The sequence below is a fragment of the Sebastes umbrosus genome, chromosome 7 (assembly GCF_015220745.1).
Source record: "Sebastes umbrosus isolate fSebUmb1 chromosome 7, fSebUmb1.pri, whole genome shotgun sequence".
NCBI lineage: Eukaryota > Metazoa > Chordata > Actinopteri > Perciformes > Sebastidae > Sebastes > Sebastes umbrosus.
The window spans coordinates 11,373,309-11,391,023 of record NC_051275.1 but is presented as its reverse complement, the minus strand read 5'-3'; the positions used below and the strand labels follow the sequence as shown (position 1 = coordinate 11,391,023).

The 17,715-nt window shown below is 41.4% G+C and overlaps 2 protein-coding genes across 2 annotated transcripts; both read left to right on the top strand.

The window, feature by feature from the left end:
- Positions 1 to 7,839: 7,839 nt before the first annotated feature.
- proca1 (protein interacting with cyclin A1) lies at positions 7,840 to 13,411 on the top strand. The gene is made up of 4 exons (XM_037774353.1): positions 7,840 to 8,513; positions 9,614 to 9,746; positions 11,233 to 11,367; positions 11,468 to 13,411. Exons 1-4 carry the CDS (start codon positions 7,850 to 7,852, stop codon positions 13,164 to 13,166), a joined length of 2,631 nt encoding a protein of 876 aa, XP_037630281.1. The 5' UTR covers positions 7,840 to 7,849; the 3' UTR covers positions 13,167 to 13,411.
- Positions 13,412 to 15,098: 1,687 nt separating this feature from the next.
- Positions 15,099 to 17,306, top strand: LOC119491925 (piggyBac transposable element-derived protein 4-like). Its single transcript, XM_037776194.1, has one exon. The coding sequence runs from the start codon at positions 15,312 to 15,314 to the stop codon at positions 17,094 to 17,096; it is 1,785 nt and encodes a 594-aa protein (XP_037632122.1). The 5' UTR covers positions 15,099 to 15,311; the 3' UTR covers positions 17,097 to 17,306.
- Positions 17,307 to 17,715: the final 409 nt, after the last annotated feature.

Below are 17,715 nucleotides of genomic sequence, written 5' to 3'. Positions count from 1 at the left end.
CCCGTACCAAAACTGTCAGAGCTAAGGATAGTATGCTACTGTTGCTGACATCCGTGACGCTAATGTTCCTGTTGACGTTCTGGGTTCAAAAACTACCCAACCTCCTGGTGAGGGCGCCACTGTGGATACCCACCCTGTGGGGAGACTTGGCAACTGTAGCTCCCTTACCTCGGCTTCAGTTACTTCACCTGCTGCCGTCAACCAGCCAGGTGACCTGATACCTGCTCTGACTACTGCGCTTACTACGGCCTTGATGAGTGTTAAAGAAATGGCCCCGGCCCCATCCCCCAGGGACAGCCTCCTGAGCGTTGGGCGCTATGATGGACTCACTTCATGGGAGACGTACTGGGCTCAGTTCTGTCTTCTAGCAACAGCCAATGGCTGGTCCCCTGAAAAGAGAGCTGTCCATTTAATCTCGGCATTGGAGGGTGAGGCTAGGAAAGTACTGCTGGATGTGACTGCGGCCGACCTGGAGAACCCACAAGCTATATGTAGGGCCCTGGAGAGACGCTTTGGGAACACCACCCCCGCAGTTGTGATGCGGCAGAGGTTCAACGAACGAGTGCGGGCACCTGGAGAAAAGCTGGGAGTGTTTGCGGCAGAGCTGCGCTACCTCGCCCAAAGAGGATTCCCTGATTTTGATGATGCAACACGCTTGGTGCTAACCAAGGAGGCATTCATTCATGGCCTTCTACCCCTCCCATTACAGCAACAGGTCCAGCTGGCTGACCCTCAGACCCTGGAAGCAGCTCTAGAGAAAGCACTGGCAGTGGAAGACATCCTCATAGAGGGTTTCGAGCCTCACCCCAGACAGGTGTCGACACGCCCCAAGACTCAAGCCTTTCAGCCTGTCTGAAACGCGACGAATAAGAAAACTCATTATATTTAGGGATGGTTAACGCTGCAGCATCTCCTCTGCTGCGCTGCCGGAGCTCTCAGTCAGTTAGTCAGTCTGTGAACAGCTGATCAGAGAGGCCGCGTTGGAGACAGATACAACTACTCGTTACTGTAAGTTCAATAAAACTTTGCAACTGTAAAGCCAATACACGTTATCATTACACTGTTCAACAAGCATAAACATGATGAAAGCTAATATACACACTTCAATATTTGTTTATTTATCGCAAGTCATATCGTCATCGCAATATTGAACAGTGTTATTGCACATGGCAGATGTTCCTCATATGGTGCAGGCCTAGTGTGAGAGGCTGCCCGTTGCGTAGTATGAGAGTTGTGTGGAAGAGTTTCAGTGCCAGTTCTAGTGCTCCCCCTTTGACAAAAGTCAACAATAAGTAATATTCTTATTAGGAATAAATTTGCCTCCTGTGTGAACTGTGCATTGCTGAATAGGGTAGGCCTACGCTACTGTATTTTAACATCGGTCATAATGGTGGTACTTGGAGAGCCAAATATTTTCTGAGGTGGTACTTGGTGAAAAAAGTTTGAGAACCACTGTTATAGAAAATACATTTTCACATCTGTGCTTAGTGTTGGCAGTACTTTCATCCCAAATATTTGGATTTCTGTCAATAAAACTCTCAGGTGATGAAACGATGCAAGAATGTGTCACTTATTTTTTATTAGGTGCATATTGTGCACCAAAAACAAATCCACCTCCGGAGTCACACAAATTCTGACTAATGATCCTCTTAAAATTTTAATATTGCCCTTCATGCATGCCTCAGGTTGTTATTGTAAATGCTGCTTGGAGCTGTTTCGGGTGAATCACCAGAGGATCGATGTCTAAATACACTCAGCTTGTGATTATGTTCACAGCTGGAGCGCCAAAATCCCATTATCTTACTGTATCCACAGTACATTTCCCAGTTCTCAGACTGGAAAGGTTATTACAGTTATTAAATAAACTGATCTGAAATTTCATCTCAGTTTCGTACAACAGAGTTCAAGCTGAGCTAAAGACAGAGTGTTCAACAGTGACTGTACTTTCCCACGGTTTTTGTCTCATGTGTGTCGTGAACCAAATGAACTTACAGTAAATGTAACACTGGAATGCTGGCATGCTTTCTCTTGCACTTTTGTTTAAACATTGTTGTCACACTTACAAGATTTACAAGATAATACATCTGATTTAAATATAACATGTATCTGTATGAGCTCATGCTGATGGATTTATCTTACAGAGAAATGCTTAAACCTGCAGTAACAACTGTTTTGGCCACCGGGTGGCAGCATAAACAAGCTGTAAACACAACACTGACTTTATGACCTTTTAAGTTTATGTGACAAACTAGCAAACAGTAGCTTATTTACACATGCAGCGGTTACAGAGCAACATTATCATTCATTTGGAGTCTTGTTTGTGTCCACATGATGAATGTATGTCCAATATTGACTCTCTTTCAGCTCTGTTTTTGGTGCTAATGGCTCCAATATGTCCACCAGCTAGCTGCTAATGTTGTCTGTCTGCCATTTGGTGCTGAGCAGGTAGTGCACAGTAGGTTTTTAGTGCTTTTCATGCTGGAAAAACTGCCTGCCGACGCCAAAAATGAACAGATGAGAGCGGTGAGACTAAATCAAAACAGTAAAGTTGCAGGCCGTCAAACCAAAACAATGAGTTGAAAGACACTTTGAAAGGCTACTGCAGAGTCAGGTGGCATTTCTCTGTGATTTCATCACTTCAAGTCCAATTTCATAATCATTTGATCCATTCTTATCGTAAAAACTGTCAGGGGAATGGGGAGAGGGACGCAGTTGCGGACCAGGGGAATCTAAAAGTTAATCCCGAAGGAAAAATTGCAAGTGATTTAAAGGGAGAGGGGAAACACCAAATGAAAAGAGGTCTAAAAAGAAAGCTCCCTACACTCAATATATCTTGAAAAGACTAAAACTAAAACACCGCTGCAGAGCAGCTGACTAGAACATTAATGAAACAAAAGAACCAGCGAAGGCAGGCCACACAGACCTAACCCACTATTAGAGACTCTGAGAAGAAGCTAAATGGTGAGTGAATCCCACAGACAGGTTCACGTGGTACTTCTGCAGATTCACACACGCCCTATACAGATAGAGCACAAACAGGAGAGCACTCCCACTACCTCTGACAAAGAGACAATGAGTCAGCACCTGAGCAACGTAACAACGCAAATAAAACAACGCAACATGACAACGCAACGTAACAACGCAACGTAACAACGTAACGTAACAACGTAACGTAACAACGTAACTTAATTAGCATAAATAAATAACTGCCCCTAGCGGACTTTCTTATGTTACAACTCTACGTAACAAGCGTTAAGTCAATATTTACTTATGGTTTCACGTGGGACACGAACAGCAGTCTCCTGGGTGAAAGTCCTGTGTTGACCCCTCCCACCCGTGCTTAGTAGGATTTTCTCACATACTTGTGATTATACCACATAACTTTCAACAACTGTTGCTCGTTGCACTACGTCAAATGCAAAAATTTTGACATTCAATGTATCCGTGGTTGGCAGAAATGTACAATGGCAACATTTTTTCCTGGTGACTGGGCCGAAAGACAACAACAGCACTTTGTAATTGCAGCTGGGCAAGAGGCAATCCGTTTTGGGCATGCACATTGTTGTTTTCCCACAATTTGGGCACTTGACATTGTGAGCATGGAGCTTTTCTCATGTAACGGCCTCTGGAGCCAATTAAAACACAATTTTATCAAATCCAGTCACCTTAAATTGTAGTATAATGATCAGCAGCAACTGAGGAATCTTATGCATTAATCCATAATTATATTCATTTCTAAGTTAGCCTACTCAGTACCACTAAAACCACACTTTTTTCTGTTGCCAGCAGGTGGGGTTAACTATACTACTATATTATCTTTAAATAGCTCTGTAGCATTAATATTGATGATGTAACTGCATTCACTCTTAACTTTTCAAGAATCATTTTGCACCTGTAAACTCTGCATGCACATCATCAGTATGGTGCACTGAGCTCACAGAAAAGTGCCCTCAAGTCAGACACTGACTCCTAAACTCATCCAGGGTGCTCTGTTCTGCAGCTCGCCTGTCTGAGAGGAGCCTTACCCAGAGGGAATCGATACAATACGTATTTCATCAAGTGTCTCCTTTCTGTTTCACTGTGCGCTGTTAGTCGACTCCACATGGACTCTAAATCTTATCAGCAGGATTATCAGCCTCATTTTATGTCCCAAATCCCTCCTGCAGTGACCATTCATGAGAAACTTCCCCCCCTCCCTCAAGATGTGGTCGAATGTTGCCTCGGGTGATTTTACATCATTTCTCTCCGCCTTCCAACAATCCGATTTCAGTGCCTTGAGTAGGCTAAATCTCCGCCTCTAGAGCTCCGTGTAAGACCAGCCATGTGACATAACACTGGGGTGATTAGAAAGCCAACCTGACAAGAGGGTTTTCTTTTCTTTTCTTCTCTTCAGGAACAGTCACTTGTTCACAGATGCAGAGGAATTTGCTGAGCATCATTTTCTTAACTCACATGGGATTTTAGTGAGAATAAGCCCACATCTATGCCCACTACAAATATGCAATGGGCCAGATCCGCAATGCTGCATTTACATTTTCAAACAATACAACAAAAGTCCACAAATAAACACAATTTGAGTAATTTATACGATCAAATTTTCAGACCTTTATGTCTACAACAAAATCCAGAAGTCACAGACAAATCAAGAGCTATATAAAAGTGGAGAAATCAGAAGGAATACTAATTAAATAGCCTACTCCATCTTGCCTCCTTTTACAGGCGTTTGAAACAGAGTTTACAAATTTAAACTCATCAAACTTGAACAACCTTTCATAATTTTGATGATCTGAATGTTTCAGGATTATGTCAAGACATTTTATGGAAAGTTAACTCTCTTAAATCATTAATAGTTTTTATAATAGCCTACAAAACAAATGGTTCCAACTCTCCCAATATCATGCAGCTCACACAATCGGCTCTCCACTTGAATATTCTTGAATTCAGCTTCCGTAGCTAAAAAATACCAGCTGTCAACTGTTCAACTTAAGATCCTTAGCTTCTAGAAAAGCGAGATGTAACATAAGATTCAGGTTTATACTTTTATTTAATATGAATAGGTGTTCTTCTTCTTAATGTTAACCCATAGACTGTATATAAAGACGGACGACATGACAGCTCCCAAAAAGTGAAGCCAAAGCATCTGGATCGCCCCCTGGTGGCTGGCTGCAGTATAGGTCATAAAGCCCGCCTCCTCCATGTTAGCGGATGGGACATGGACCAAACTAAAAAGTCAAAGTGCACGTCAAATCCATTTTTACCAAAGATGGTTTCTGTCATTTTAGGTAGTTCTTATCACGCTGATTTATGCTTGAGTGTTAATTTTTTCTTATAAGTTTGGTTTCAATTAGTTATTTGATGCTATAAAAAGGGGGTGAGATGTCATGATTGACAGCTATGAGTCTCTATTGCTGACAAGCGGCAGCTGTGCTTGGCTCACGATTGGTCCGTGTGGGTGACCTCGATGCTGCAGCTCCAGCCTCCCGATCACTACTGCACAGACTCTGGCTCCAAATGACGTCAAAATCTCAAGATGGCAGCTCCCGTATCCGGGATATTTTGGCTTCACTTCTGTACAGTGAGAGGAAGTGGAGACGCGTCATCCATCTTTATATACAGTCTATGTGATAGGAAAAAAAAAAAACATAATTGGAAGTAGTTGACTGAATTATATTTTGACCAATGTTATAAATTATACAGAAGCAAAGATAAGATAGTTTATTAAATATTAACATGGTAAAATCCAATAAACAAACAATAGTCTTTAGTGATACATAACAGTAGGGGGTAAAAAAAAATGCAACATCACAAAGAGGCCATTTGAAGCACTAATGTTGGATTAATTCGGCTCATATGTAGCCCATGTAAATGCTCAGGATACCATGATACCACACAGTCAACTGATGCCTCCATTACTTCAAGTTTCGTCTGAATCCAACCATCAGCTGAGGCCCTTCAGTCAGTGTGGCTTTGCGTGTGACATCGCCAACCTTTCTCCACATTCCACAATGAAAGAGTTTTGTCCCGACATTGTGATTTAGGTCATCACCAATTCAGTGGCTGTTTTGTGGCATTTGAAAGATGTCCAATCTCTTGGGTTGGCACAATCACCCCATGCCTGTTACCATGGAAAGTGGGGACAAGCTAGAACCTCCTCCATGCGTGTTCCCAAAGTAAATCTCCACTTTCTGGGTGGGGGGGTTGAGCAAAGCTGAAGGGGGTTGGGAGGTAACTTGCGGTCATTGCTCTGTGTAGTGAAAGGTGCTGGAGGATCATGGCTCTACACACCCACAAATTAACCCTCTCCTCTCCTTCTGCAGGTTTTAATTCAGTGAGGTAAGTTTCAAGTTTCAAGTTTATTTGTCATATGTATTTAAAAGTACAGTGTACAGTGAAATGCAATTAAATGCATTTTACCCTGGTTCTCTCTCAGCCCTTAAAATCTATAAATAGTACAGTTGATAAATACTACAATAAATAAGACAATACCTGAGAATAGAATTATAAAACAACCTAAAAACATCCATAAAACAATACACAGCTCTGCATTCATTTAGTGCTACTGTTCAGTAGTCTGACTGCCAGAGGGTAAAGACTGTCTCTGAGGCGAGAGGTCCGAGCTCTGATGCTCTGTAGGCGCTTCCCTTAAGGGGGATAAGAGAAAAGAGTATATGCTGGATGACTTGTGTCCTGCATGATACAAAGTGCTTTCTTCCTGCAGCGAGTGGTGTAAATGTCCTGTAACTGTGGTAACGGTGATCCAATAATTTTAGATGCTGTTTTCACTGTCCTCATCAGGAGTTTGTGGTCATATGATGTGATGTTGCCAAACCATACCAGTATGCATCCAGTTAAGATGCTTTCTATTGTGGACCGGTAGAAGTTGATGAGGGTTTTTGTGGACATACAATGTTTCTTTAAACACCTCAAAAAATAAAGTCTCTGTTGTGCCCTTTTTATGGCACAACTGATGTGCAGGGACCAGGAGAGGGAGTCAGAGATATGGATGCCTGCAGTAGGAACTTGAAGCTGTTGACAATTTTGACAGGAGTGTTATTTATATCACCAGGTGATTGAACAGTTTTAATTCTCCTGAAGCGTAAGCTCCTTAGTTTTCTCCGCATTCAGGGACAGATTGTTGTTGTGACACCACATGGTCAGGTTCCTCACTTCGTCCCTGTATGCCATCTCATTGTTATTAGTAATGAGCCCTATCACTGTTGTATCATCTGCTAATTGATAACATACACTGTAAAAAAAAACTTTTTTTTTTTACAGTTTTTTCTGTATTTCAAAATGACAGAAAAAAAAATGTAAAATTAGATGTTTCATTTGTGAAGTTACATTATTACAGTGGTCATGTTTTTTTGTGTGTGACTCAGGGATGCCTGTGATTATAAAAAATACTGTAAATCTAAGAGCATTTTCATATAAATCACAAATGAAACATGTAATTTCTACATTTTTTTCAATCATTTTGAAATACAGACAAAAAATGTAAGATTTCTTGAAAAAAACTGTAAAAAAAAATGTTTGTTATTTTTACAGTGTAGTAATGTTTTTTGTGTGTGACTCAGGAACGCCTGTGATTACAAAAAATACTGTAAATCTAAGACCATTTTCATATAAATCACAAATGAAACGTCATTTTTACATTTTTTTTTCTGTCATTTTGAAATACAGACAAAATGTAAAATTTCTTGAATTTTTTTTATTTATTTTTTTTACAGTGTATCACTGTTGTATCATCTGCAAATTGATAACATGCGGGTCATATCTACTCCCTCTGCGTAAAGAGACTATCCGGTTCTGGATATCTAAAGAGGTTAATTCTCCTGACTCCTCCCAGCGTATGGTCGTATATCTCGTATTAACAATCACACCACTTTTAGCTTCGCCTTTAAAAGTGGGAGGGCTGCTCGGGAGAGAGCCGGTAAAACCGCTGAGAGGAGCTGTCTCCGTTACGCATGGTGCTGAAAGTGCCATCATGTGGTCGGTCTTCTTCGTCTTTCTGTCTTACCTGGACAGAAACGTCATCAAGGGCGACCTGCTGAGTCGCGCTCTGGTGGACGCGGAGAAGGAGAGCGAGGAGATGTTCTCCTTCATGCTCAACAACACCTTCTGCGCCAAGGTGTCCATGGTGAGGGAGAGCTTCTTCCTCTACCAGGTGTCAGACGGAGCCGAGGCGGTCAGCTCCGTCCTCAGCCCGGACGGGAAGCTGGTGGACTGCTCCGTCACAGTGGACCACGTCCAGGTGAAGTCCTTCATGCACCAGTGCAGGTTGGGAGTGAAGGAGCAGAGAGTTGGAGACGCGCGGCAGATGGAGACGCGCTTCTTCTTTACGCGCATGGATGAAGCCAGAGCGACGTGCAGAGAGTTCAAGGAGAGGTCAAGAGGTGACAGTGATGAGTCTGTGCTGCAGGACCAGGTGTTAAAAAGATCTAAGAGAGGCTTCACTTATCCTGGGACTCTGTGGTGTGGAGCTGGAAACATGGCTGATCATTACGGCCAGCTGGGTGGGTTGTATATAACTCTTCAGGTCCGGAGGACACAGAGGAACATGATTTGTATCAGGTTGCCTGTTTCATGTAGCTACTACTGTCATAGCGACCGTTTTATAAAAATAACCTTTTTTTAATCATATTTGCTCCAATCTCAGCTACTTCAGCTTTAAAGTACCAAACATAAAAGTACACATTATGCAGAATAATGTATATTATTGGATTATACTTATTGATGCATTAATGTGTTCATCACTTTATTGTTGCAGCTGGTAAAGGTGGAGCTCATTTGAATGACTTTATATACTGCTGGGTAGTTTAATCTATAATAATACATCATTTATTCGTTGATTATATTTTGTATTAATAATCTGAATCTGTAAAGTAACTAAAGTTATCAGATAAATGTAGTGGAGTAAAAAGTACAATATTTCCCTCTGAGATGTAGTGGAGTAGAAGTATCAGAATATGGAAATACTCAAGTAAAGTACAAGTACCTTAAAATTGTAATTAAGTACAGTACTTGAGTAAATGTACTTAGTTACTTTCCACCACTGAGTACATGTTATAATGTTGTGCTTTTCTAAGCATTTACTGCTCCTGTTGGAATAAAATAATTGTTGATTATTTAACTGAAAAGTAGTAATGTGTTTTTGATACCTTCACTTTTTTTGCATTAAATCATACCTGGATGTTTGCTGAGATTGATTGGATGTGGCACAGCCCTACCTAGAAATATTTCCACCAGCCGCCACTGACTTCTACTCAACTACATCTCAGAGGGAAATACTGTACTTTTACTCCACTACATTTATCTGATAACTTTAGTTACTTCACAGATTCAGATTATTAATACAAAATATAATCACATTACCATCAAATTACACATTACAATCAAATTACACATATTACTGGGTTCGTTCCATATTTAAAACACACAAATATTGACAATTTGTATAATTTTTATTATTATTATTATTATTAGTAGTAGTAGTATTAATGTTTTTTTTGTGTGTGATTCAGGGAGGGCGGCGCCACTGCTTCAATATCTTTTTTTAAGCAAATTAAGATAATTATGCAAATGAGTAATAATAAATGTGACCTCCTTGTTGCAGGAAATTTTGCCGAGACCGACAGCTGCTGCCGGACCCATGACCACTGCCCTCATGTCATCCACGCCTTCTCCTCCAATTACGGCCACACTAACTTCAAGTGGCACTCCATCTGTCATTGTGACTGTGATAATGCGTGAGTAAACATTGAAGTGTCACCTCCTCTCTATAGAGATAAAAAACATCAGCTTGCATTGTGGTGGCAGTTTCTGTTAAAACAAGACACAAACCAAGGTCACAACTTGTCTTTCGAGTAAATTTAATAAAAAAGCATACTGTATATTAATAAGAAAAGCATCTGCAGATGGACTCACGAGCACATTCACCTGAGTGAACTGAAACAAGTGAGCCCCGAACACAAGAGTAGTCCGTATTTATACATACTAAAGCATAACACACAGACAAGTGCAAAGAAGAGAAAGATAGAAAGTGAATCATTATCATTACGTCAGCACCGAACAGACAACAGAGCATCACAAGACATAACAAGTACTTCAGCCATCTGTTGTTTACAGTCACAGAAGGCAAAACTGTCGGGTCACTGTCTTAATGCTTATGGTGACAAGGTTGAACATGTGAGGCCCTGAGATTATCTAAAGGTACAGTGTTAACTTTGGCCTACTCCTCGGGGGTGTTGGAGTGTCAACTGTGGATATGAAAATTGACATTACAGCATTTAACTCAATTCACTGTTAATTGGACCATTGTTATGCTTTTTTAAGCAAATGTCCCAACTACCACGATGAAAAGATATGAAAAGTAAGAGTATGACAGCATGTGGAACAATGAAAACATCATTATCCATTCTTATATAGAGAAATAAATAAAAAACATTGCCTTTTAAAGAATCAGCCTCAGGGGGTTTTAACAATCACAATCAACATAAAGAACCGTATCAGAATGAATTACAGATATCAGAACTTGTGGAAAATATATATGGCCAAATTCAGACATTAAGTTCAACGAACAGCTGCTTAAGCCTTCTGACAAATGTTGTTTTCTGGAACTCATAAAAATTAAGTAACATTTTGCATTGACCATCAATTTTTTTGTTGATGGTCAGTTTTGATAGTTGCAGCTTTTAAGTCATTCTGACAATTGTTATTGGCCTAATTTTCTTACAAGTTCACAGTTTATTTCAACAATGATGCAGTCGTGAGTTTCCTCATTCAAGATCTTACTGTAAAAGTTAATGGCCATTCTTTTAACGGCAGGAAACTTCAGCTTTTGACAAAAATAATGGCAGGTGTGTGTCAAAATAAAAATATAGAGTTAAAATGTGAATAATAGTATCACAAGGACCACGTGATCAATGTGTTGCCATAGACTAAAGGACAATAATATAATATTTCAATGATCATCTGATTATGAAAAATGTAGTGATTAATGCAACATTTTGTATAACTTTAAACTACATTTTTGAACAGCTTGGTAGATACCTTGCAAATGCATTACATCCCAGGAGCAACTGCAGGAGTGGAATCGTATAGCAACAAGTTAAATTCAACAGATATGCCTATACGTCCTGTTATGGAGTTACTCTACTCTGATAGGTCCAACTGCATTGCCATCTCCTGAAAGAGACGACTAGAGATGAGACTGAATTTTCCTTCTCCTTGTAGGTTGAAAGATTGCCTGAGGAAAGTCAACGACACATCTTCCAGGGTGGTTGGTCAAGCGTTCTTCAACGTCATCGGCGTGCCTTGCTTTGAGTTTGCCTATGAAGAGCAGTGTGCAGAGCGCCACTGGTATGGCATGTAAGTATCTCTTGTGTTAAAGTTTTAAGAAGATTTGCAGCTGTATTACTTTTTTTTAAATCCCCACACACAAACCTCCCCTTCGTTCACTCTCTCGTAGGTGTAAACGTTATGAGAAGTTTCCCATTGCTGTGCTGGAAGAGGCGGTCCCGTACGACTTTGGCGGTATCGCCGTCATCGATGAGCTGACGTTGGCTCCTCCCAGAGAGAAAGAGTCCAAGAAAAGCGAAGAAGAAGAAGAAGAGAAACCAGAGAGCACAACACAGTCTACGATGTCAGGTCCTGAAGAGCCTTCGCTTAGAAACGTCGTCACCGCCGCGGAGGACTTCATCAAGGTCCTCGCTACCGTCTCCACCTCTCAAAGCTCCGCTGCCGATTCCGATAAAGGAGAGACGCAAAGCTCAGAGAAGAAGAAGAGGAAGAACACGGGGAAGAAGAAGAAAACCACCAAAAAGCGAAAAGGAAAAGGAAAGGGGAGGAAGAGGAAGCAGAAAGCAGAGGAGGGCGCTGCGGTTTCGCCCTCTGGCGGCAAAGCAGAAGAAGTCATCGCTCTAAGTAACTTCCTCAGCGAGTCACACAAACACGAGAAATCAAGTAGAAACACAAACAGAGTTGGTGACGGTGAGTATAAGCTCGGCAGGAAAGAGCCCTTTAATGAAGTAATGAAAGATGAACCAGCGATGGATAAGGAGACCGTTTCCATTACATCACCTCCAACGGTCCAGAAGAAACCAGCAGAGTCCACGGAAGAAATCACTCTTTCTACGCCAACAACCACGACAACTGTTATTCCACATGAAGCAACCACCAGAAGGCTCAGAAAGGGGAGGAGAAAGAAGAGCAAGAAAATCCCTCTTCCTTCCACTGAAGAGGTCGTAAGGAGCACAACAGACAACATGTCTGTCACCGCCGTCATTACCATAATCCCAATGGCACAGCCCGAGCAACAAAGCTTTGCTGTCAGCGCTGCCAGTACCCCCATTGTAATCTCCAAAGTCAAAAGGAACAGGTCAAAGGAGAGAGGAGACAGAGAGGGGAGGAAAAAAAGGAGGAAACTCAGCTCGGCTTCTTCCATTGTGGCCGCTGCCCATGAAAATTCCTCCGCGGACAATCTGAAAGCGATGCCTCTCACCGGGGCTCCCACCGTACCGTCGATGCCCATCACAGAGCGGCAGGTTTCACACAGGATGGACGCTTACGGAGGGAAGACGACTGTCCACGTTACGCCTCTGAGCTCTTCCTTTAGTGTTCTGAAAAGGCAAAAGTCAAAAGGACTGAGAAGCAGAAGGAGGAAAACAGTTTTGCCTCTTTCAAGTGAAAACCCACTTTTTCCAACAGTTTTGCCTCTTTCAAGTGAAAACCCACTTTTTCCAACACTTCCGACTCCGGAGACGAGCGATGCACTGAAAAGCACTGCATCTACTCCTGCAGAAGAAACTGAAACTCACCATGAATGGAGGCTTTTTACTACCATCACAGCAGCCCCTACTATCATTAGAAAACGACACAGGCCGACAATCAGACAGCAAAGAAAACCAAGAAAGAAAGCCATGGCTGCTTCTCTCGGCAATGGAGTTTCTATCCCTAAACAAACTGAACAAACATCAATGACTTTTACAACCACACCACCCAAAGTAGCCACCACCGAAGAGCTCCATCTACATAGATCTGAAAAGCCCCACATGACCACCTCAGCATCTCCCATCATGAGTCCTATTCAGTTATCTATTGAGAGAGTGAGAGCACAATTCAACAGGAAGAAGAGGAGGAAAGCAGCGCGGTCTGTTTTTAGACAATGAGCCATGTGGTGCAACAGGATATGCTGAAAGAAAATTTAGCTGGCTATAGGCTAGCTCCTGTTGATCAGATACACTGCTACATCAAAAATATTTACAGTATAATGTTTTCTGGTTCAGTATTTAAAAATCACAGAGATGGACAGAAATCCTATTTGATTGTAATGTGAGAATCATGTTTTGTAATACTGTTTTCTGCACGTCTATAATAAAAATTTCCGAGTGATTATATATGAATGTATCTGACAGTGTCTCTGTGTATATCTAGTGATAAAATAAACAAAAGTAACATGTTTTTCATTTTGGGAAATATGCTTATTCGTTTTCTAGCCGAGAGGTAGATGAGAAGATTGATATAACTATATAAGAGTGGTATCAATCTTTTCATGTAACTCTGCAAGAAAGTGAATTAGTGTATTTCCCACAATTCCTTTAAGCTTTGTGGATATCTGAAATGATATATATTCTGATAAAATATGGCAATATTATGCGCAAATCACTTTGTGTGCACATTCTCTTGTTATCTCAGCTGGAAATATTTAATCAAAGGGAGAAAATTTGAGTTAAAAAAACTCAGAGACTTAACGCTAACCTGCTTATTTTATTATTATTATTTTTTTATGAACCTTTCTTTCCATACTGCGTGCACAGAAACCATGCCAAGAAAAAGCTGCGAGTTTATGTACTGTGCTCTTTTGTTTAAGGGGGCCCTATAGTTGCCCCCCTGGGTGGTTTAAGGCAGGGTCACATTCTCCACACAGATTAGGTGCTCACTTTTCTCTTTCCTTTCACCTCTCAGCACTGAGAGGGGTTTGTAACATTCGGTGCAGAGGCTGAAATCCTGCCAGGTCAGCTGATTCTCACATGCTCGCATTAGGATGAATTTATCTTGATGAGTTTGAAAAAGGGTGAGGTGTCCAGATTAGATCTCCATCCCATCTGATTACATATAAAAAGTAAAATGTACTGTTGACGAAAGAAATCAGATATATTGCACAGCATCAGATTATCATGTGTGAATCTTGCAAACAGTAGGAGACGATGTAACAATGCAGACTTTCATGCCGCAGCTCAGATTTTTTGGAAGACACCCAAGCATTCAAAGGAGCTTGGCACTCAGACACAATCATAAGCTGAAATGGCAGAGCGGCTAACACAGTTGGATCTGTGATAAGACCGTTTCTTACAGGGAGGGGAAAAAAGGGGCAGGAGTTTTCCATTTCATCTGCAAGTTTAAGACGTAGGATTTTAAAACTCAAATGACTATGATACTCTGCAAAAATACCCAATATAATTAAAGAATATTATTATGTATATCCCAATGCTTACACATACACAACATTCATTTACATATGAAACTAACAAATGTGTCTGTGTGTAGCTTCTGATATTTTTGTCCGTACATATCAGATTTATACGAGGATAAAGAATGATTAATACATTTACGGAGGTCAACACACACATAAATATACAGTATTCACACACACACACACACACAGGCAAATAGTTGCGCACAATATTTAATTAAATGTGTGATTGTTAGAGCTGTCAATCGATAAACATTTAATCACCTTAAAGGGAGATTTGTCAAGTATTTAATACTCTTATCAACATGGGTGTCAAGTCAAACTGAAATTTTCAGGAAATTAAGATTTATAAATATTAATAAATAGAAATTAAGAAAATAATATAAATAGAAAAATAGAAAATAAATAAATCAGAAAGTAATTTGTAAATTAATAAGTCCAATAGCAAAACTGAGTGCTCAGTGAGTAAACCAGAGGGAGGGAAGTAATTAACCTTCCTCTTGTGTTAGGGTCGGCACCGACCCGTTTTAGGTTTTAAATGCATAAAAGAACCACATAAATTTGTTTATTGCATCAAGGCTTTTTGACTTTGTCAGGAACCTCTATTTAGCAATAATTAGAGCCAAAACTGAAATCATAAGTGCACTGTCAGCCAACACACTGACAGCCAGCTCCTCTCCCAATCATGTGAGCTTTAGGGGATTCTCATTTTGCCTTGTTATCCAGTATACCTGCACAAAAACAAAACAAACAAAGACGGGCATGTCCAGACATGTGAGGTCAATTCAGTATAGAGTTGGTGACTTGCAGAGTGCACATCTCCAATTTGCAGCATGCAAAAATGAAAAGAAGATTTTCAGTGAGACAAGTTCTGGATCATATTTTTGGTGAAAATGAGGGAGAGGACATAGAGCAGCATAGCGATACGGATGAGCAGGTTTCTGAGGAGGAAGACAATGTGGAGTATCATCCAGAAGACACAGACACATCTGATGAGTCTGATGAGGAGGTCACCGGTGGTCAAGCTGCTCCCGCTGAAAGATTCAAGTCCAAAAATGGTACGATCTGTTGGAGCTCAGTACCTCATGATGTACATGGCAGGGCAGCTGCTGCAAATGTCATCAAAATGACCCCTGGAATCACAAGGTTTGCTGTGACGAGAGTCAGTGAGTCACATATGACATGTTTTGAGCTATTTATGCCATTGTCACTAAAAAGAGTCATCATTGCTATGACAAACCTTGAAGGAAAAAAAGTCCATGGCGACATGTGGAAAGACATTGATGAGGAATACCTGGATGCTTATATTGGTGTTCTTCTTATTGCTGGAGTGTACAGATCCTGCAATGAGGCCACTGATAGTCTCTGGGACGCATCGACAGGCAGAAATATTTTCCGGGCAACAATGTCACTTCAGACCTTTCAAATGATATCAAGAGTCCTCAGATTTGACAACAGAGACACCAGAGCAAGATCTGACAAGCTTGCCCCCATCAGGGATGTCTGGGACAGATGGGTGCAGCTCCTTCCACTGATGTTCAACCCAGGTCCAGAGGTGACAGTGGATGACCGTCTTGTCCCTTTCCGAGGAAAATGCCCCTTCCGGCAATACATACCCAGTAAGCCAGGGAAGTACGGCATAAAAATCTGGGCAGCCTGTGATGCAAAAACCAGCTATGCCTGGAATCTACAGATTTACACAGGCAAAGCTGCGAGTGGCATCCCTGAGAAAAACCAAGGAAAACGTGTGGTCCTCGATATGACTACTGGACTGCAGGGTCACAATATCACTTGTGACAATTTCTTTACCAGCTATGACCTTGGACAAGAACCTCTCAGGAAGAAACTTACCATGGTGGGCACAGTGAAGAAAAATAAACCTGAGCTGCCTGCTGAAATCTTGCAGGTGAAGGACAGAGCTCCACTTTCCTCAAAGTTTGCTTTTACAGACACCACCACTGTTGTCTCATATTGTCCAAATAAAACCCGGAATGTGATACTTATGTCTACTCTTCACAAAGATGCAGCTGTGTCATCAGGAAGTGACAAAAAGCCCACAATTATCCTCGACTATAACAAAAACAAAGGAGGAGTGGACAACCTGGACAAGCTGACTGCCACCTACACTTGCCAGCGAATGACCAGGAGATGGCCAATGGTTGTGTTTTACAACATCCTTGATGTGTCTGCATATAATGCATTTGTGTTGTGGACCCACATCCACCAAGGGTGGAACTCAACCAAAAAAAGCAAGCGGAGAATGTTTCTTGAGGAGCTGGGAAATTCCCTTGTCAAGCCACACATTGAGCGAAGGGAACGGGTGCCCCGAGACCCAGACGCTGCAGCCTTGGTCAGACAGCTGCAGAGCTCACCTAGCACTCCGTCCACGCCATCAGCAACACAAAGAGCATCCGCGCCAGCATCCTCCTCAGCCAGCCCTGCCTCAACACCAACCAGAACAGCCACAGCCACAACCCCACTCAGGCCACCTGATTCTAAAAGAAAGAGGTGTCAGGTCTGCCCAAGCAGTAAGGACAGAAAGACAAACGTATTGTGCTTCAACTGCAAGAAATATCTCTGCAAAGAACACACTAAAAGTGTCACTTTTTGCCACACATGCATCTAAACACACACACATACACATGCAAGTTCTTGCACACAGAGACTTTTACTCTGATTTAGTTTTTTATTAGTTTTGGAACTAGTAATTGATTTCTATTGGTTTGATTTGCTTGATTGGTTGTTGTTTGTTTGACCTTGCAAATCTATATTTTGTGTTATGACTTGTTCTGCTTTTCATTTTGTGTTTGACAAACGGGATTTCCACAGGTGGAAAAAGGACTGGGAAGCACTCCAGAGGCAGGGGGAGCCGACCGGTTCAAGGGAGGTGAAAAAAATTCAATTACTGGACAGTTTGGATGACAAAATCACGAGACCTTCGTCTCACCACTTATAACACTGCAAGCGACATCTTTCGTGTCCTAGAAAACCGCTACGGCAATCAAATCGCTATTGCTATTGAAATAGTGGAGGAGTTACAAAGAATGCCAGCAGTCAGAAGTCACCAGCCACAGAAAATAGTGGAGTTGATTCAAGCTGTGGAGAAGGCGCTTCAAGATTTGACTGACCTTGGAGACACAGGTGCTATAAAAAATCCTCTGGTAACAAAGTCAATTGAAAGTAAACTTCCAGAAAATCTCATGGCTAATGACTAATGGCTAATGGCTCATGGCTAATGACTAATC